At 41.7% G+C, this 21,076-nt stretch overlaps 1 protein-coding gene and 1 pseudogene across 1 annotated transcript in view; one reads left to right on the top strand and one right to left on the bottom strand.

Annotated features, from left to right (window-relative positions):
* Nucleotides 1-6: 6 nt before the first annotated feature.
* Nucleotides 7-16,518, bottom strand: LOC135517789 (S-phase kinase-associated protein 2-like; annotated as a pseudogene).
* The window catches only part of LOC135517787 (rapamycin-insensitive companion of mTOR-like), a 25,858-nt gene continuing 20,167 nt past the window's right edge, over nucleotides 15,386-21,076 (top strand). The window contains 9 exon segments of the mRNA XM_064942386.1: nucleotides 15,386-15,701; nucleotides 15,838-15,885; nucleotides 17,005-17,102; nucleotides 17,204-17,268; nucleotides 17,651-17,782; nucleotides 17,880-17,943; nucleotides 19,882-20,008; nucleotides 20,092-20,261; nucleotides 20,371-20,438. Coding sequence (XP_064798458.1) covers nucleotides 15,653-15,701; nucleotides 15,838-15,885; nucleotides 17,005-17,102; nucleotides 17,204-17,268; nucleotides 17,651-17,782; nucleotides 17,880-17,943; nucleotides 19,882-20,008; nucleotides 20,092-20,261; nucleotides 20,371-20,438 — 821 coding nt within the window. The 5' untranslated portion in view covers nucleotides 15,386-15,652.

Genomic DNA, 21,076 nt, shown 5'->3' with positions numbered 1-21,076 from the left:
CAGAACTCTTTAAATAAAACATTTATTTGGACATTGACAGTGCATCTTATTTGTCAATGCATGAATTAAAAAGAAACATCTACATTTTCTTAAATATCTCAACCAAATGTGAGCACAAACAGGAACCAGACCAAACATGGCTCAGATCCATACATAGCTAGTGCCCCCCCCCCCCCCGTGGCAGAGACTAGCATTTTCTTCTTCATTATATGCCTGTAATGTAGTGCACATTCTCATATTCAGTACCTAATTTAGAGACAAGATTACATTTGTGTTTCTACAAAAAATGCCAAAAGATTTAGACTTTTGTATACATTATAACCACCTCAGCTTTTATTCTGTCAAACAGGTTAAATGTTCACATACTGCTTTACTCATCTCATATGTATATACTGTGTTCTATTCTACTGTATTTTAGTCAATGCCACTCTGACATTGAGCAATCTAATATTTATACATTTCTTAATTTTATTAATTTACTTTTAGATTTGTATGTATTGTTAGATACTACTGTACTGTTGGTGCTAGGAACATAAGCATTTTCACTACACCCACCATAACAGCAGCTAAATATGTGACCAATAACATTTGATTTGGAAGTAGACATTGATGTAAACTGTAACTTCATTGATTTTACCCTTTAAAATAAATAGATCAAGCAAAAGGCATCATTATTTAAAATGGGGCCTTCAAATGTTAACCCTCTCAAGGCTGCAGGCCCAGACGGCATCCCCAGCCGCGCCCTCAGAGCATGCGCAGACCAGCTGGCTGGTGTGTTTACGGACATATTCAATCAATCCCTATCCCAGTCTGCTGTTCCCACATGCTTCAAGAGGGCCACCATTGTTCCTGTTCCCAAGAAAGCTAAGGTAACTGAGCTAAACGACTACCGCCCCGTAGCACTCACTTCCGTCATCATGAAGTGCTTTGAGAGACTAGTCAAGGACCATATCACCTCCTCCCTACCTGACACCCAAGACCCACTCCAATTTGATTACCGCCCAAATAGGTCCACAGACGATGCAATCTCAACCACACTGCACACTGCCCTAACCCATCTGGACAAGAGAATGCTGTTCATCGACTACAGCTCGGCATTTAACACCATAGTACCCTCCAAGCTCGTCATCAAGCTCGAGACCCTGGGTCTCGACCCCGCCCTGTGCAACTGGGTACTGGACTTCCTGACGGGCCGCCCCCAGGTGGTGAGGGTAGGCAACAACATCTCCACCCCGCTGATCCTCAACACTGGGGCCCCACAAGGGTGCGTTCTGAGCCCTCTCCTGTACTCCCTGTTCACCCACGACTGCGTGGCCACGCACGCCTCCAACTCAATCATCAAGTTTGCGGACGACACAAGTGGTAGGCTTGATTACCAACAACGACGAGACGGCCTACAGGGAGGAGGTGAGGGCCCTCGGAGTGGGGTGTCAGGAAAATAACCTCATACTCAACATCAACAAAACTAGGGAGATGATTGTGGACTTCAGGAAACAGCAGAGGGCACACCCCCCTATCCACATCGATGGAACAGTAGTGGAGTGGGGAGTGAGTTTTAAGTTGCTGGTCATTTATGAACATTTGAATATCTTGGCCATGTTCTGTTATAATCTCCACCCGGCACAGCCGGAAGAGGACTGGCCACCCCACATATGCTCTCTCTAATTCTCTTTCTTTCTCTCTCTCGGAGGACCTGAGCCCTAGGACCATGCCCCAGGACTACCTGACATGATGACTCCTTGCTGTCCCCAGTCCACCTGGCCGTGCTGCTGCTCCAGTTTCAACTGTTCTGCCTTATTATTATTCGACCATGCTGGTCATTTATGAACATTTGAACATCTTGGCCATATTCTGTTATAATCTCTACCCAGCACAGCCAGAAGAGGACTGGCCACCCCACATAGCCTGGTTCCTCTCTAGGTTTCTTCCTAAGTTTTGACCTTTCTAGGGAGTTTTTCCTAACCACCGTGCTTCTACACCTGCATTCCTTGCTGTTTGGGGTTTTAGGCTGGGTTTCTGTACAGCACTTTGAGATATCAGCTGATGTACGAAGGGCTATATAAATAAATTTGATTTGATTCAAGTTCCTCGGCATACGCATCACAGACAAACTGAATTGGTCCACCCACACAGACAGCATTGTGAAGAAGGCCTAGCAGTGCCTCTTCAACCTCAGGAGGCTGAAGAAATTTGGCTTGTCACCAAAAGCACTCACAAACTTCTACAGATGCACAATCGAGAGCATCCTGGCGGGCTGTATCACCGCCTGATACGGCAACTGCTCCGCCCACAACCGTAAAGGCTCTCCAGAAGGTAGTGAGGTCTGCACAACGCATCACCGGGGGTAAACTACCTGCCCTCCAGGACACCTACACCACCCAATTTTTACAGGAAGGCCATAAAGATCATCAAGGACAACAACCACCCAAGCCACTGCCTGCTCACCCCGCTATCATCCAGAAGGCGAGGTCAGTACAGGTGCATCAAAGCTGGGACCGAGAGACTGAAAAACATCTTCTATCTCAAGGCCATCAGACTGTTAAACAGCCACCACTAACATTGAGTGGCTGCTGCCAACACACTGACTCAACTCCAGCCACTTTAATAATGGGAATTGATGGGAAATTATGTAAAATATATCACGAGCCACTTTAAACAATGCTACCTAATATAATGTTTACATACCCTACATTATTCATCTCATATGTATACGTATATACTGTACTCTATATCATCTACTGCATCTTTATGTAATACATGTATCACTAGCCACTTTAACTATGCCACTTTGTTTGCATACTCATCTCATATGTATATACTGTACTCGATACCATCTACTGTATCTTGCCTATGCCGCTCTGTACCATCACTCATTCATATATCTTTATGTACATATTCTTTATCCCCCTACACTTGTGTGTATAAGACAGTAGTTTTGGAATTGTTAGTTAGATTACATGTTGGTTATTACTGCATTGTCGGAACTAGAAGCACAAGCATTTCGCTACACTCGCATTAACATCTGCTAACCATGTGTATGTGACAAATAAAATTTGATTTGATTTGATATGCAGGTTTGTATTTTATAAACACTTTAAAAAGAGAATTCTAACCATTGCATCATGAGGTAGAGATTTCACCAGCTACAATGGTGGTGCACCTATGCAATAATCCAACTCGGACCAAAATCTTCCTTGTCTTTCTGGCAAACACTGCTTACAGTTGATAGACAGTAACTGGAACTAATGTTCCATTATCCCGTTGGTAAAACATTACAGAATGAACAAACATTATCAATCTATAACGTATGCACAGTTTACTGTCTTTGGAATGTTCGGAAGTCAATAAATTGGCCAGATTATGGAGACAATATCAGCAGCCTATAAATCAGAATTTATGATTATCTCAAGTAAAAAATAAAAAAAGTTATTTCCCTGAAAGCTACAAGCTCTGTCTTCAACATTTCCAGGGTTCAAATATTTCTAAAACAGGAACGCTTTAAAATCTTATGAATTCAGTTGCATGGTATTCAAGTAGCGTTACTGTGGAGAAATGCAATTTACCAGCATTTAAAAACGTTCACTAATGTGTATCCGAAGGACATGTCCTATGACAATAATAACTTAGAACCAATACCCACCATTATAAAATAAGTGCTGACAAAAGCACAACACGACATCTTCATCAGAACAATTGGTGTCAGTGTACAACAAATTGCAAAAGGCACTATGGAATATTCATAGACACAATGTCTGACACGGACACACTAAAAATAGCTAATATTCCTCCTATCAGGACCACATCAGACAGAAATGAGTTATGACATGTTAGTGACAGCGTTAGGAAGGCGTTATGGCTAGGGTCTGAACTAGAGGTTGACCGATTAATCGGAATGGCCGATTAATTAGGGCCGATTTCAAGTTTTCATAACAATCGGAAATAGTTTTTTTGGGGTGCTGATTTGATTTTTTATACCTTTATTTAACTAGGCAAGTCAGTTAAGAACACATTCTTATTTTCAATGACGGCCTAGGAATGGTGGGTTAACTGCCTTGTTCAGGGGCAGAACGACAGATCTTCAACTTGTCAGCTCGGGGGATCCAATCTTGCCACCTTTCAGTTAACTAGTCCAACGCCATAACGACCTGCCTCTCTCTCGTTGCACCCCACAAGGAGACTACCTTTTACACAAATGCAGTAAGCCAAAGTAAGTTGCTAGCTAGCATTAAACTTATCTTTAAAAAAACAATCAATCATAATCTCTAGTTAACTACACATGGTTGATGATATTACTAGATATTATCTAGCGTGTCCTGCGTTGCATATAATCTGACTGAGCATACAAGTATCTAAGTATCTGACTGAGCGGTGGTAGGCAGAAGCAGGCGCGTAAACATTAATTCAAACAGCACTTTAGTGCGTTGTGCGTCAAGCATTGCGCTGTTTATGACTTCAAGCCTATCAACTCCCGAAATGAGGCTGGTGTAACCGAAGTGAAATGGCTAGCTAGCTAGCCTTCTAGTAGTTGCTCCCCTTGCTCTGCTTAGGTAACGCTGCTTCGATGGTGGCTGTTGTCGTTGTGTTGCTGGTTCGAGCCCAGAGAGGAGAGGGACGGGAGAGGGACGGAAGCTGTACTGTTACACTGGCAATACTAAAGTGCCTATAAGAACATCCAATAGTCAAAGGTTAATGAAATACAAATGGTATAGAGGGAAATAGTCCTATAATTCATAGAATAACTACAACCTAAAACTTCTTACCTGGGAATATTGAAGACTAATGTTAAAAGGAACCACCAGCTTTCATATGTTCTCATGTTCTAAGCAAGGAACTGAAACGTTAGCTTTCTTATATAGCATATGTTGCACTTTTACTTTCTTCTCCAACACTTTGTTTTTGCATTATTTAAACCAAATTGAACATGTTTCATTATTTACTTGAGGCTAAATTGATTTCATTGATGTATTATATTAAGTTAAAATAAGTGTTCATTCAGTATTGTTGTAATTGTCATTATTACAAATACATTTAAAAATTAAAAATAAAAATCGTCCGATTAATCAGTATCGGCTTTTTTGGTCCTCCAATAATCGGTATCGGCGTTGAAAAATAATAATCGGTCGACCTCTAGTCTGAACACCAAGCGACAGGTCATGCCCCACATGGTGCGGTCCCTCCAGGTGGCCTCGGTGGGACGGGCCACGCCTAAGAAGGGCCGGGTGTTGATTTGGAGACGGGGCAAACCTTTACTCAGGATTGGCAGGTAGATGTCCTGGACCAGTCCGTATACCTCCAACGTTTGCAGCTCTGGGAACTTCTCATAATCACTGAAATAAACAACAGGCTTAGTTAGTGCAACAAAAGAAGAGCGAAATTAGCAGCTGAGGAAAGCAACAAGACTACTAAAGCATTCATATTATCACTTGAGAGCTTGTCTGTGACTTACGCTAAGGCAGCAGTGTGAACCTGGTAGCAGCGGCTCAAAGCTAAGTGTCTAAGAGACTGCAGCTGCTGAAGGATGGGGAAACTGGAGCTCGTCATAAGAACATTGTCACTAACACAAACAAGATATCATCATGAGATTATGGTATGAAGAAACAGTAGTTGTACAGTATCCATGTCAAATAATGTCATGGCCAAAGAAATCATGTGGATCCACATTTCAGTCCAGCTCAGGACATGCAGTATGAACGCACCTTAAATCCAGATTTACGAGGTTAGGACATCTCTCCACCAAGTCTTTCACATCTGAATAGAGGCCATTGGTAAATTAAACTCATCAGGGATAATCAAAAACAGTCAATACAAATATGGGCAGAGGGAAAATGGTCAATGCCACAGGTTTTCCCCACCTTCCATAGTAAGGTTCTGTCTGTAGCCACTGAGGTTGAGCTGGGTTATATTGGAGGGGATGTTACTGACAACAGCCTTCACATGATCAGTGCTGAAGTCACACCACGACAAGATCAGCTCTTCAAGCCTTGGTATAGGAAAGGAAAAAGGGAAAGCAACAAAGTTCTGTATTAGTTTACCAATATACAGATCATGGTTTAAACAGCGAGATAAATAGATTATACTATCATTCAGAAATACTTAAGACATTTGAACACATTCAAATCAATCAAATAAAACAATTACAAATTGAAAGACTAAGTTCACTGTAAGCAGGATTTGAGAATCTGACTAAGCGAGTCGGGGGAGAATCCAGAACAGCCACGCAGATTGAGCCGTACCAGCTCAGTATTCTGAGATAGGGACCTGATTGGTAGAGGAAGACTGTTTAGAGTCATTCTAAATGCTGTCTAAACAATACATCATTATAACAGATCATCATTATAAACAGAGCATTTGTCTTCTTTACTCACTGAACGATGTTGTCAGAGAGCTCCAGCTCCTCCAAAGCTTAGATTCTCTAGAAGCTTGCAACGGGAGATGATATCATCTAGAACAGGGGTTGTGACAGTGCAGCGAGAGATCCATGTGATGGACATGCAGGTGTCTGAAATAACAGACAAAATTACAAAAGACAAACAGGATTGTCTGTGTTCACCTTCAACAGATACCTCTATATCCCCATTATATGTATGAGGACTTACTGTGTGTGGGTGAAACATGGTTCTCCAATGCAGGTATGGGGGCAGCGCAGTCCCAGTACTCAAACCGTAAGCATCTGCCCAAGAGCTTGATCTAGCTGGGCTTTCCCTACCAGATCCACACTATGCCACAGAGACTCATCAAACCTGCCAGGCACAAAAACATACAGAGACCTAATGACAGACTCCAATACATTTTGCTCATCTATTTGCCTGTGTTAGAAAAACAGTGTGATATCTAAGATGTTCAAGCAGAAATGCCGCAATGTACTATGTAAGTAGTTTAAAAAGACAGTTGAATGGTCAAAGACTCACGCTAAGCGATGCCAGCGCTTGCAGACCCGGGACATACTGAGGAGGTCCTGCAGAGGGAGGCAGGACAGGATTCCCGACAGCAACTCATCTGGGAGACTGTCTCAGGACAAGCCTGCCATTAAAAACAATGTCAGACATTCAATAACTTGCCCAAAAAGTGACTTCCCTGAAACAGAACAATTTTTAAGAATTCCAGATAATTAGCTATGTATTTCTAAGCTTGTTGTATTCCTCCCAACACATGGCTATATACACCTGAAAACTCCCTCCTTGTCCTTGGTCGCCTGGCAAGCACAAACTGGTTATCCGCGGGCAGACCGCCCGCTGCTTGTGAGGTGGTGAACTCTGCTGAATGAGCTCACGAGGAGTGGTCTCCATGTCCAGACATTCACCAAAGTACTGTCTCTTTTTCCATTTGCTCTTCAGTGAGAGGGACAGCATGGATCCCTCCAAACTCTCATTCAGACAGGGAAACTCCTGCAAAGACCTGATACAAAAATAATGGGACAATGATTAAAAGCAGAAATCTTTGTGGGGTGAGTATAATTTGTGGAACGTTCCAACAGGAATCTGCCCAAACACTTTGTAAAGTACAAGGTTGCCAAAAAACAACACATACAAAGTAGAATGATCAATTCACCTAGCTAACTAGCTGTCGAATAGGCATCAACTCACCACGTAGCTTATTCTTAATGTTTGTCAGTAGGCTGAGTGAGGACAGACATTTTTCAGAATAAACGTGGTGAGTGAAAAACGTTATGAAATAGCCCACTCCCTACCCAGTATCTTTGACTACAGCTCAGAGATAGAAGAAAAACAGATAGAAGCTGTTTTTCAATCTCAAGGCCATTAGACTGCTAAACAGCAATCACTAACTCGGAGAGGCTGTTGCCTACAAAGATACTCATATCACAGGCCACTTTAATAAATGGATCACTAGTCACTTTAAACAATGACACTAACAATGTTAACATATCTTACATTACTCAACTCATTTGTATATACTGTACCTTATACCATCTATTGCACCTTGCCTATGACGCTCGGCCATATATTTATATGTACATATTCCACCCCTTTAGATTTGTGTGTATTAGGTAGTTGCTGGGGAATTGTTAGATATTACTGCACTGTCGGAGCTAGAAGCTCAAGCATTTCGCTACACTCGCATTAACATCTGCTAACCAAAGGTAATTTGATTTGTATCTTATTTGGCCGCTACACAACTGTGTATGCGTTCGCTAGACGTGGCTATACCGTTTTACATTAGGGTTCCTAGCTATAAAGTTGTTTTAGAATGTAAATGATCAAATCAGCTGATGTGCTAGCCGCCTCCTTGTATTGAGAGCGCGTGCGTTCGATTTTTGGGTCTGCCAATGCATTTTTGGTATTATCGGCATTATTTTTGCTCCAACTGTACTTGTGCCCTTATGAACAATAATGACTATTTTCATTTGAGTCTTGCATTGCACGACGAATCGTTAACAAATGCCCAGGGTCTGTTGGGCAAGTGGCAAGCTGGAACGATTCGCAGTGAATTCTACAATGCGCCCACCCATACCAAGCAATCAAAAAAAAATGTAGATATGGTTGTGAATTCTATAACATAACTTTCGTGTGACATCTCCCCGAGTAATTGCTGAAATAGGCAACCCAAAAATCGTTAGTATAAGTTAATAGAAAAGGTAAACAAGTAACACGCCAACTTTACTTCTCTGAACCCAAGCAGGCCTGTTTAAACCTCCCGCGTGATAGACAGTCCGTGGCTGACCTCCAGCAGTTCTGCAGCGTTCTGTGGTTGGCTCGAAACCAAAATCTTGTCGTTACCACAGCCACTAAGTAAGAATAACGTATTATAATTTCCATAGCGCTTTTCATAGAATCTCAAGGCGGTTCAACAGCAAAAACAAACATGACAGGTAAAACAATAGAGGCCAAGTCTTTGAAAGCTGCATCCTCTGAAGATGGAGAGGCAAGGGTCAGTTCACGGCTTAAGCCACTGAGGTACTACTGAAGGCTTGAGCGTCGAGAACTGGTCAGAGGATGTATACTTAGCTAGCCAAGCTAAAAATAGCATCTTTTAAAATGTTTAATTTTACCTATATTTAACCAGATAGGCCAGTTGAGAAAAGGTTCTCATTTACAACGGCGACCTGGCCAAGATAAAGCAAAGCAGTGCGACAAAAACAACAACAAAGAATTGCACCTAAACAAACGTAGTCAATAATACAATATAAAGATTTATGTACAGTGTGTGCAAATTTAGAAGATTAGGGAGGTAAGGCAATAAATAGACCATAGAGGCGAAATAATTACAATTTAGCATTAACACTGGAGTGATAGATGTGCAAGTAGAGATACTGAGATGCAAAACGATAAATAACGATATGGATATGACGTAGTCGGATGTGCTATTTACAGATTGGCTGTGTACAGGTACAGTGATGGGTAAGCTGCTCTGACAGCTGATGCTTAAAATTAGAGAGGGAGATAGAAGTCTCCAGCTTCAGTGATTTTTGGAATTCGTTCCAGTTATTGGCAGGAGAGAATTGGAAGGAAAGGCAGCCAAAGTATGTGTTGGCTTTGGGGGTGACCGGTGAAATATTCCTGCTGGAGCACGTGCTACAGGTGGGTGTTGCTATGGTGACCAGTGAGCTGAGATAAGGCAGGACTTTACCTAGCAAAGACTTATAGATGACCTGGAGCCAGTGGGTTTGGCGACGAATATGTAGCGAGGGCCAGCTCACTAGAGTATACAGGTCGCAGTTGTGGGTAGTATATGTGGCTTTGATGACAAAACGGATGGCACTGTGATAGACTGCATCCAGTTTGCTGAGTCGAGTGTTGGAGGCTATTTTGTAAATGACATCGCCAAAGTCATGGATCGGTAGGATAGTCAGTTTTACAAGGGTTTGTTTGGCAGCATGAGTGAAGGAGGCTTTGTTGCGAAATAGGAAGCCAATTCTAGATTTATTTTTGGATTGGAGATGCTTAATCTAAGTCTGGAAGGAGAGTTTACAGTCTAACCAGACACCTAGGTATTTGTAGTTTTCTCTGGATCAGAGAATCACCAGCAGCAAGAGCGACATCATTGATGTATCGAGAGAAAAGAGTCGGCCCGAGAATATAACCCTGTGGCTCCCCCATAGAGGCTGCCAGAGGTCCGGAAAACAGGCCCTCCGATTTGACACACTGAACTCTATCTGAGAAGTAGTTAGTGAACCAGGCGAGGTAGTCATTAGATAAACCAAGGCTATTGAGTCTGCCGATAAGAATGCGGTGATTTACAGAGATGAAAGCCTTGGCCAGGTCGACGAAGACGGCCTGTCAGTACTGTCTTTTATCGATGGTGGTTATGATATTGTTTAGGACTTTGAGCGTGGCTGAGGTGCACCCATGACCAGCTCAGAAACCAGATTGCATAGTGGAGCAGGATGGATATGCAGTTGAAGTCGGACGTTTACATAGACTTAGGTTGGAGTCATTAAAACTAGTTTTTCAACCACTCCACACATTTCTTGTTGACAAACTATAGTTTTGGCAAGTCGGTAAGGACATCTACTGTGTGCATGACACAAGTAATTTTTCCAACAATTGTTTACAGACAGATTATTTCACTTATTCACTGTATCACAGTTCCAGTGGGTCAAAAGTTTACATGCACTAAATTGACTGCCTTTAAACAACTTGGAATATTCCAGAAAATGATGTCATGGCTTTAGAAGCTTCTGATAGGCTAATTGACATCATTTGAGTCAATTGGAGGTGTACCTGTGGATGTATTTCAAGGCCAACCTTCAAACTCAGTGCCTCTTTGCGTGACATCATGGGAAAATCAAAAGAAATCAGCAAATACCTCCAGGAAAAAAATGTAGACCTCCACAAGTCTGGACGCCTGAAGGTACCACGTTCATCTGTACAAACAATAGTACACAAGTATAAACACCATGGGACCACACAGCCATCATACCGCTCAGGAAGGTGACGCGTTCTGTCTCCTAGAGATGAACGTACTTTGGTGCAAATCAGTCCCAGAACAGCAAAGGACCTTGTGAAGATGCTGGAGGAAACAGGTACAAAAGTATCTATATCCACAGTAAAACGTGTCCTATATTGACATTACCTGAAAGGCCGCTCAGCAAGGAATAAGCAACTGCTCCTAAACCGCCATTAAAAAAAGCCAGACTACAATTTGCAACTGCACATGGAGACGAAGATCGTACTTTTTGGAGAAATGTCCTCTGGTCTGATGAAACAAAAATGTAACTGTTTGGCCATAATGACCATCGTTATGTTTGGAGGAAAAAGGGGGACGCTTGCAGACCGAATAACACCATCTCAACCGTGAAGTACGGGGAGGTAGCACCATCATGGTGTGGGGGTGCTTTGCTGCAGGAGGTACTGGTGCACTTCACAAAATAGGTGGCATCATGAGGAAGGAAGATATTGTGGATATATTGAAACAACATCTCAAGACATCAGTTAAAGCTTGGTTGCAAATTGGTCTTCCAGATGGACAATGACCCCAAGCATACTTCCAAAGTTCTGGCAAAATGGCTTAAGAACAACAAAGTCAATATATTGGAGTGGCCATCACAAAGCCCTGACCTCAATCCTATAGAGCATTTGTGGGCAGAACTGAAAAAGCGTGTGCGAGCAAGGAGGCCTACGAACCTGACTCAGTCACACCAGCTTTGTCAGGAGGAATGGGCCAAAACGTTTGCCCCAAGTTAAACAATTGAAAGGCAATGCTACCAAATACTAATTGAGTGTATGTAAACTTCTGACTCACTGGGAATGTGATGAAAGAAATAAGAGCTGAAATAAATAATTCTCTACTATTATTCTGACATTTCACATTCTTAAAATAAAGTGGTGATCCTAACTGACCTAAAACAGGGATTTTTTTCCTAGGATTAAATATCAGGAATTGTGAAAAACTGAGTTTAAATGTATTTAGCTAAGGTGTATGTAAACTTCCGACTTCAACTGTCTAGAGTGTCTCCCCATTTGAAGAGGGGGATGACCGCAGCAGCTTTCCAATCTTTGGGAATCTCAGACGATACGAAAGAAAGGTTGAACAGGCTAGTAATAGGGGTTGCAACAATTTCAGCGGATAATTTTAGAAAGAGTGTCCAGATTGTCTAGCCCAGCTAATAGCTAATTTATAAGGATCCAGAATTTGCAGCTCTTTCAGAACATCAGCTGTCTGGATTTGGTTGAAGGAGAAGTGGGGGAGGGCTTGGGCAAGTTGCTGCAGGGGGTGCAGAGCTGTTGGCCGGGGTAGGGGTGACCAGGTGGAAAGCATGGCCAGCCGTAGAAAAATGCTTATTGAAATGATTGATTATCGGAGATTTATCGGTGGTGACAGTGTTTCCTAGTCTAAGTGCAGTTGGGAGGAGGTGCTCTTTTTCTCCATGGACTTTAGTGTCCCAAAACGTTTTGTAATTAGTGCTACAGGATGCACATTTCTGTTTGAAAAAGTTAGCCTTAGCTTTCAGACTGGCAGGTATTGACCGAGTTGAAGCTGGCTTGTGTCCGAGTTAACGGTGAAGACCGCTAGCAGTGGCGATTTTGTACCTTGTCAGCTCGGGGATTTGAACTTGCAACCTTCCGGTTGCTTGTCCAACGCTCGAGCCACTAGGCTACCCTGCCGCCCCAAAATATATATAAGGAAAAAAATGAGGAAAACGACTATTTACACAGGACAAGACAAACATATGTCCGACTGCTACACCATCTTGGAATAAACTGCTAAATTACTAAACTGACAAGCGTTAACCTGTCAGTCAATCTGCAAATACGTGGCTCAAAAACACCAGATATATGCAATAAAAGTCAACGTTATCAATAAACGAAAATGCTTTTTGGTCTTAATTTAAGGGTTAGGTTTACAATCACATTTCAATTAAGAAGATAATTGTAGAAATAGGCGGAGTTTATGACTTTGTGGCTGTAGTAACTAGTGACGACCAGCGCACCATATCCTCACACTGGTCGTGGCTAGAAGGGATACGGTTTCTATCAAAGAGACGCCACTGTCTCGCTCGAGTTATCTCGCCAGCTCGCTCGTTATTGTATGCTGGCTGGCCCAAACGGCGTTCCATTTCCCACACATGTTCGTCCACTTCAAAATAATTCCAGCATCCAGTGCACTGTGGACTCGAGTCATTTGATGAATGGAAAGAGACATCCGTTACAAAACACCAAAAGATGTAATGACATTCGGCTACTGTCATTGGGTCTACACTATAGAAGCCTGAATTAATTGATTGCGTCTTGTTTCACAAAATGACATTTTTTTGTAGAAAGAAAAGTTGGGACAATTGAAAAGACGCTGAGATACAGGACTGTTCCGGGATGACAAGTGCGGCCACATGGATAAAAAAAACAAGGCACAGAGGTGGGGGTGTTAGTTTAATTTGGAATAAGCTTAATTAACTTCTACATTTTTGTGAGATTTTTTTGTTAAACAATTACTTGATCAAAAGAAAACTGAATGGTTTTGAACACTGAGTGGGGTTGCCAGGTCAAGCTGGAATGTCTAGCCCAGTGACTACTCAAAACCCCCCCAAAAGGCTAGAAAACTAGCCCACTTTTGTGTTTCACAGCAAGAGACGAGTTTCCATAGTTATACAATAAACCCCTTTTCCATAATGCTTTCGAGCCAACTAAGAAATAACATAGTAACTAGTAACGACGTTAGAAGCTAAATTAGTGTTTACTCAAAATAATAATTATTGCAAGCTATGACATGACATAAAGGAATTGGAATATGTGGCATGAGAAAATATAATTTGCCCTTATTATTATTATTATTATTGCTATTATAAACTGGTCACCAACATAATTAGAACAGTAAAAAGTAATGATTGTCATCCACGCGGTATATGGTCTGATTGGCTGAATTCAGGGCTAGAACCAGGTTTATAATTGTAAATAAATAAATCCCCTAAACTAGGTGGTTCGATCCCTGAATGCTGATTGGCTTACAGCCGTGGTACATCAGAACGTATAACACGGGTATGACAAAATATTTATTTTTACTGCTCTAATTACGTTGGTAACCAGTTTAAAATAGCAATAAGGCACATCAGGGGTTTGTGGTATTTGGCCAATATACCACGGCTTAGGGCTGTATCCAGGCACCCCGCATTGCGTCTTGCAAAGAACAGTTCTTACCGGTGGTATATTGGCCATGTACCAGACCCCCCTGGCCTTATTGCTTAAATAAATCAGACAGAAGAGTTTGAGTGATGAAAGTTGGACAGAGGATCTCGAAATCTATTATCTGGCAATTGTGTTGTTACTATGTGCCAAATGTTAAGTCTAATGTCCTGCGTTTATGATTGTAATTCAATTTTGCTATGGTTTGCTTGGGAAAAGGCAGGTAGCCTATAGCCCCTGATATGCCTACATCTAATTTCAGATAGTCTACAGTAGCCTAGAAAAGATTTAGGCAAGATGTAAACTGAACGATTTAGCAGCTTGCTTAGTTCAAATTAACAGACTAATTTATTCAACATGAATAGTGAAGAGAGTAAGAGGTAAAATGTGCTTGTGTTTTCCAATAGCCTGTTGGAATAGGCTACTGATGATGGGTTCATAATATCAATCACTGAATTAAATATTCATAATATGTATATGACCTGAATATGCTTGTCATCAACAGCCAGTGTTCATTTTTTTGAATTTGTTTTACCTGCAGCCTAATCTTACTGTTACCGTCGATCTAACAACTGATCGACCGGCAACTGCGATAGTTTTGGTAATTTCTAATTTAATTAATTTATGATGTCCATTAGTGCATAATAACACAATGCTACAACTACAATAAACGTAATTATAGGGATATGCTATTTATTAAATTGGTTTTCCAGCTCCGGGTAGGCTACACAAGTGGCACACATTTAGTTGTAATGACTCCAGTGATATCGATATCGTCATTTCAACATATTTATTGTATCAAATTGTAGCCTACAATGGCATATACGTTAATAGGCTCCATGATGGCCAACAGAGGCAAATGTACCATTCTTCACATTTAGCCTAATGTCAGTTTCGTTGAGGACTTTCCCCTATAAAAGACTAGGTGAGGGAGTTCCATAACTTCCATTTCAAATTTCCACTCGGGCATCCCCGAGACCCAAGGACGACCAAAGTCGTTTTCCAGTGCTTTGCCTCCATTTATTTATGTGCCTCAGTTCTAGCGTATTAATATGTTTTATGCAAAAGTGTCTCCATAATGACAACCTAAATTGTGTGAAAACCACGAACATGGCAATACTGCTCCCTCGTCCCAATTTTGGCAGACAAGTTTCATACTCTCGCGGAATCTTGACAACACTGACATTAAGCTGGATCCCTTCTAGTGTTAACCCCCACACTGTGAAAGTAGGGACGTACTCGTGAAATTCTCCAAATGTATACTTGGTTCTTCAGCTTTAGGTAGGAGACACATTTCCAGCTACCAAGAGATCTGAGCGAATTATGGGCCTGACAGAAACTAAAGCAAATATTGCCGAATGTCGGTTGTCATAAATGGCACTGTCCTCGAATCATGAAAATGTTGAATTTACAATGATTTGCAATAGATGGTGCAGAAATACCTTTTATTTCAGTATTCCTTAAATACTACAGCCCCATATACTGTGGTTGGGCTAGATAAGAGGCAATGAGTGTGGAATTTCTCGCGATAATCCTTGTTGATTCCGGTCCGGTCGGTGTTGAATGATTCTGTAAAGATGGCGGTCAGCATCCGAGGCCGTCCGAGTCGAAGCATTCGGATGCGAGGTGAGACAATATATATTTCAGTCTGGACCAGAGATTAGCAACCCTCCAGAACACAAAGCGGAACTTTCATTGTACCTGTTAGTTGCTGGCTCCTTGCTAACCGTTAATGCTTGGTGTGTATGGTTTGCTTTGACAGGTCGGAATGACAGTGGGGAGGAAAATGTACCACTCGATCTGTCCAGAGGTGGGTGAATCAGATTGGAGCTTGGAGTCACCATCCCAGCATTGAATCGAAGCTAGCTAATTTATTAGTAGGATGCTGCTAGCTTGCTACTAAATGGCCGAACATGGTATCTCACTTTATTTACATTTAATTAGTTAGCTACAATGCTAACTGTGTTGACAACCTGGCTAAGTAGCATAGCTAGCAGCAATTCAAAACATGATCATCACGACATTGTTGTTTTGATGCATGTTATGGTTTGGATATTAGCTAGTGTCATTCAATGTTTCTAGCTCACTGCATATGGCTTGTATGCAATTCAATGCTAATTCAATGCCATTGATTTTCTACTAGAGAAATGTGTCCAAGTCCCTTCCTTGATTTATTTGCAGAATAGGCCCATGCCTTATTGAAGCTAAACTCCAACACACTCCTACTTTATCATCATAATCAAAAATGTTAAGAGCCTGTATTGTTTGTTTTTCATCGTGGGAGAGTTTGTAGCTACTGCATAAAAAAATGACGTAGGCAGACTTACCTCGAGTTTAGGATAGTAGCTCCCCTGTTAAACTGATGGATGGAACAGTAAGCCCCTAAAGGCATTTTCAAAAGTTAGTTGAATCATATTGCACCTTCAAAATGCCACAACCTTGATCAACAGTATGATGATATGGTAATACTGAGTGCTTTTTTTTGGTCACTGAAGTGCAATGGGTTTTCACAGCAAAGAAGTTTCACCACAATTCAGCTAAATATACATGTTGGCATCTTTAACTGTCCTCATTACAGGAACACTCTGTCCAAGTGATATCCCCAGATTTCCTCGTGGACACTCTGAAGCCGAAGTCACTTGACTGAAGCTTAGAATAGCACATTCGGACCATTGCCGAATAGTAATGTTTTACTGATTTATCGCTTAAGATGTTATATTGCTCACTCGGGTGAAGAAATCCCAAATGTCCTGATCCCAAATGTGTTTCTATTTCCAGTTTAGTGTTCCGGTCCCACTCATTAATGAGCCTTAGTCATGCTGGTCTCTCCTGAACACAGTGTGTTCTGTTACTGTAACGCATTGGAACAGAGTTGTAAACCAGTGAGAGAACCTTTCAGTTCATTGTACCTGTTGATGTTTCCTTTCAGATCCTTCAGACAACCTTCGGGAAATCCTTCAGAATGTTGCCAAGCAACAAGGAGTCTCCAACATGCGCAAACTCGGTCACCTGAACAACTTCATAAAGGTTTGTGGGGCAGCATCTCAGCAGACATTAAGTGTATGTAACGTTTGATTTGTTATGTTTGAATGTGTTCTTACGAGTATATTCGTCTCCGTCTGTCACAGCTTCTCTGCAATGCAGGCCACTCGGAGGAGAAGCTTGGGTTTACACATGAAGAGATCGTCATCTGGTGATTATTTTGAGAAATGAATCTTCAGTAGTGCTACGTATACAGTACCAGCTGTTTTTTTTGTTTTTGTTTTTTTTGTTACTTTAAACCCCTTTTTCTCCCCAATTTCATGGTATCCAATTGGTAGTTACTGTCTTGTCTCATCGCTGCAACTCCCGTACGGACTCGGGAGCCCCCTACCAGCTGATTTATTTTCTTTCTTTCTTTGACCCCTATATTTAACTAGGCAAGCCAGTTAAGACAAATTCTTATTTTCAATGACAGCCTATGTTGTTTTCAGTTCCACTATACAATGAATTTTCCATTATAATGAAGTCAAGTGCTGATTTGTTTGTTATTTCTTATTCTTCTCTCCCCCTCACACTTCCTGCCCCTTTTCTAGTCTCCGGTTAGCGCTGTTAAATGAGGCTAAGGAGGTGCGAGCCGCAGGGCTGAGGGCTCTACGCTACCTGATCAGAGACAGCGCTATTCTCCAGAAGGTCCTCCGTCTTCAGGTGGATTACCTGATCGCCAGGTGAGTGCTACATCTGAACAGTGTGTGTGTGACTTATCCCAATGTTGAGCCCACTTAACCTTTCAACCACTGAGTGACTGAGTATGTCCTTCTCCAGGTGCATAGACATCCAGCAAAGCAATGAAGTGGAAAGGACACAGGCTCTCAGGCTGGTGCGAAAGGTGAGACACCCCAACCTCTCCCAAACTAAATTAATTTCATGCATAGTGTACCATTCAGTAAGATTTCGAAGTACGACCAGTTATTTGAGTGATAATGGCAGAGAAGCTGGTGTTTGGAGGATATATTGGCACGGGTGTTGTTAGGCTCAAGATGAAATCAAGGATCGGCAAACCATGCTAATATATCCTCCAAACACCGGCTTCAAGAGCATTATCACTTATACAATGGGTTACCAATATATTCAAATAATGATTTACATATATTCATTATAAACGTTATTTTGCAGAATTTATTTGTACTATTTCATCCTTCCACAAGATATAGTCTCGACGCAAATCTAGGATTTCTACCTGAGCCAGCTGGTCGTTCGTTCTATTGGTTCGGTTGCCAGAGACGCAAATCAGTCGTTAAGTCTTTCTGTTCTGTATCTATGGATGTTCTAAATGTTCTATTGCCATACTGGCTGGCAACGTTCTTATCCCTTGCTTGCTAGCTAGCAAACTATGGCTATCTTAGTCACATCTAAACTGTGCAGCCAGAATAACAACAAAGTATTTGCATTTGTTTTAAGCTGTTTTCAAGTTACATTTATTTAGATACATCCATAACAATGAACTAATGATGCGTGATTTCACCTGGCATAGAAAATGTGCTCTCTCGTCAGGACATTGTTCAGAGGAGCTTGCCAACAACACAGCTTTTCTTTTTTATTTATCCGTTATTTTACTAGGTAAGTTGACTGAGAACATGTTCTCATTTGCAGCAACAAACTGGGGAATAGTTACAAGGGAGAGGAGGGGGATTAATGAGCCAATTGTAAACTGGGGATTATTATGTGACCGTGATGGGTTGAGGGCCAGAAAGCTAACACAATCCATTTCAAACTGAAGCTGGAAAGACTGCAAACTAGCTGCACTTTGTTTTGTTTGACCTGTTTTCTATTGAAATTTCTTTGTATATATACATAAAAATGATGCTGATTCATGATTTCGACTGGCTGAGAAAAGCTGCCTGCCTGTCTCATCCTGACTCCCGACCCCTACACGTTCATTACTATGGGACAACTGGAGATCGAATTTCAATACTGAACAATGTTGCAAATGTCAGAGAGAGCAAGATTTATACAAATCTCCGGTGTTGAAAACTATATGTAAGTCTAAAAGAAATGTGAGGTAATGTCTAGATGCTTTTTACAGTGCAGATCAAGTTTATAAATTGTCTGGCTGGGCTGATGAGAAAGTGGATTGCGCAGTCAGATGGAACAGAGTAAATGGGCATTTCAACGTCATAGCTTTAGCTGGTGGTAACTTGTGGAATAGACACCGGCTGGAATGCAGTTTTAACCAATCAGCGTTCAGGATTAGAGCTACAATCTTTCTACCATAGCATTGTTGAACTTGAATACTAATTTCTGATTGGCTTGAAGGGCATTCCAAAGCATGCATTATTTCCCTTTAACACACAGTATATTTGCACGGTACAATTGATTTTTACTTGTTTGTTTGAGCTGCTTTTGAAAGTCGAAAACTTGAATTGAAAACAGTATTGATATTGTTGAATTCGATTTTCATAATAGCGAGCTCGGACTAATCAAGCAAGTCTGTTTGTTTGGTTACCACGGCAACTACTATAGCTATCTAGGAAACTTTCTAGCTACTTCAGTAGATGTTGAACACATTTCTCGAACGGTAAATAAACACATTTATAGTGGCATGTGTGAAATTATAGCCATGGTATGAAAGGGATAATCAACTCAGGGCTCATTCTCTGGAAAAATAATTCCACTCCGCTACCACGTTGTGGAACACACCTTTCACGTCGTTCATTTTTTTCCATAGAACGTTGATGATCCCTTACGTATTTAGTCAACATCTTTCTATCACGTGAGTACTACTATGTGAGACTCTGAACTGTCCCCTCTCTGCTGCCCCCTACAGATGATCACAGTGAATGCACTGCTCTTCCCCTCGTCTGTCACCAACTCCCTTATTGCCGTGGGCAAAGATGGACTACAGGAGCGAGACCGCATGGTGCGTGTCTGTATCGCCATCATCTGTGAACTTGGTAGGTGAGGCACCACACATGCCCACACACGTATCTATTTGTGATCTTTTGGTTAAACCCTGTGTGATTCCTTTGTTCTGCAGCTGTGAAGAACCCTGTGGTGGTGGCTCAGAGGAGTGGTCTCAGCACCATTCTGAAGAACGTGATCGACTGTCAGCTGAGCCGCATCAACGAGGCACTCATCACTACCATCCTCCACCTCCTCAACCACCCACACACACGCCAGTATGTGCGCTCAGATGTGGAGCTCGAGGTACTGACAATACACGCTCGAGCAGCATTCATTAATAGGAATTTGATTCATTTGATTATTTTCCTCATTGAATTTGATTTTAGTTTATCTCGATCTGTTTTTCTTCCAGCAAATCCTGGCCCCGTACACAGACTTTCACTACAGACACAATGCAGACACATCAGAGGGGCAACTCAAGTAAGTGTGGATTTTACATACAGTACCAGTCAAATGTTTGGACACACCTACTCATTCAAGGGGTTTTCTTTATTTTACTATTTTCTACATTGTATAATAGTAGTGAAGACATGACAAATATTAAATAACACATATGGAATGTAGTAACCAAAAAAGTGTTTAACAAATCAAAATAGATTTGAAATTCTTCAAAGTAGCCACCCTTTGCCATGATGACAGCTTTGTACACACTTGGCATTCTCTCAACCAGCTTCATGAGGAATGCTTTTCCAACAGTCTTGAAGGAGTTCCCACATATGTTGAGCACTTGTTGGCTGATTTTCCTTCACTCTGCAGTCCAACTCATCCCAAACCATCTCAATTGGGTTGAGGTCAGGTGATTGTGGAGGCCAGGTCATCTGATATAGCACTCTCCTTCTTGGTCAAATAGCCCTCACACCGCCTGGAGGTGTGTGTTGGGTCATTGTCTTATTGAAAAACAAATGATAGGCCCACTAAGCACAAACCAGATGGGATGGCGTATCGCCACAGAATGCTGTGGTAGCCATGCTGGTTAAGTGTGCCTTGGATTCTAAATAAATCACAGACAGTGTCACCAGCAAAACACCCTGACACCATCACACCTCTTCCTCCATGCT

This window comes from Oncorhynchus masou, chromosome 28 (genome assembly GCF_036934945.1).
Source record: "Oncorhynchus masou masou isolate Uvic2021 chromosome 28, UVic_Omas_1.1, whole genome shotgun sequence".
Taxonomy (NCBI): domain Eukaryota; kingdom Metazoa; phylum Chordata; class Actinopteri; order Salmoniformes; family Salmonidae; genus Oncorhynchus; species Oncorhynchus masou.
Note: the sequence above shows the minus strand (reverse complement) of the source record. Positions and strands in the feature narration are given on the sequence as shown.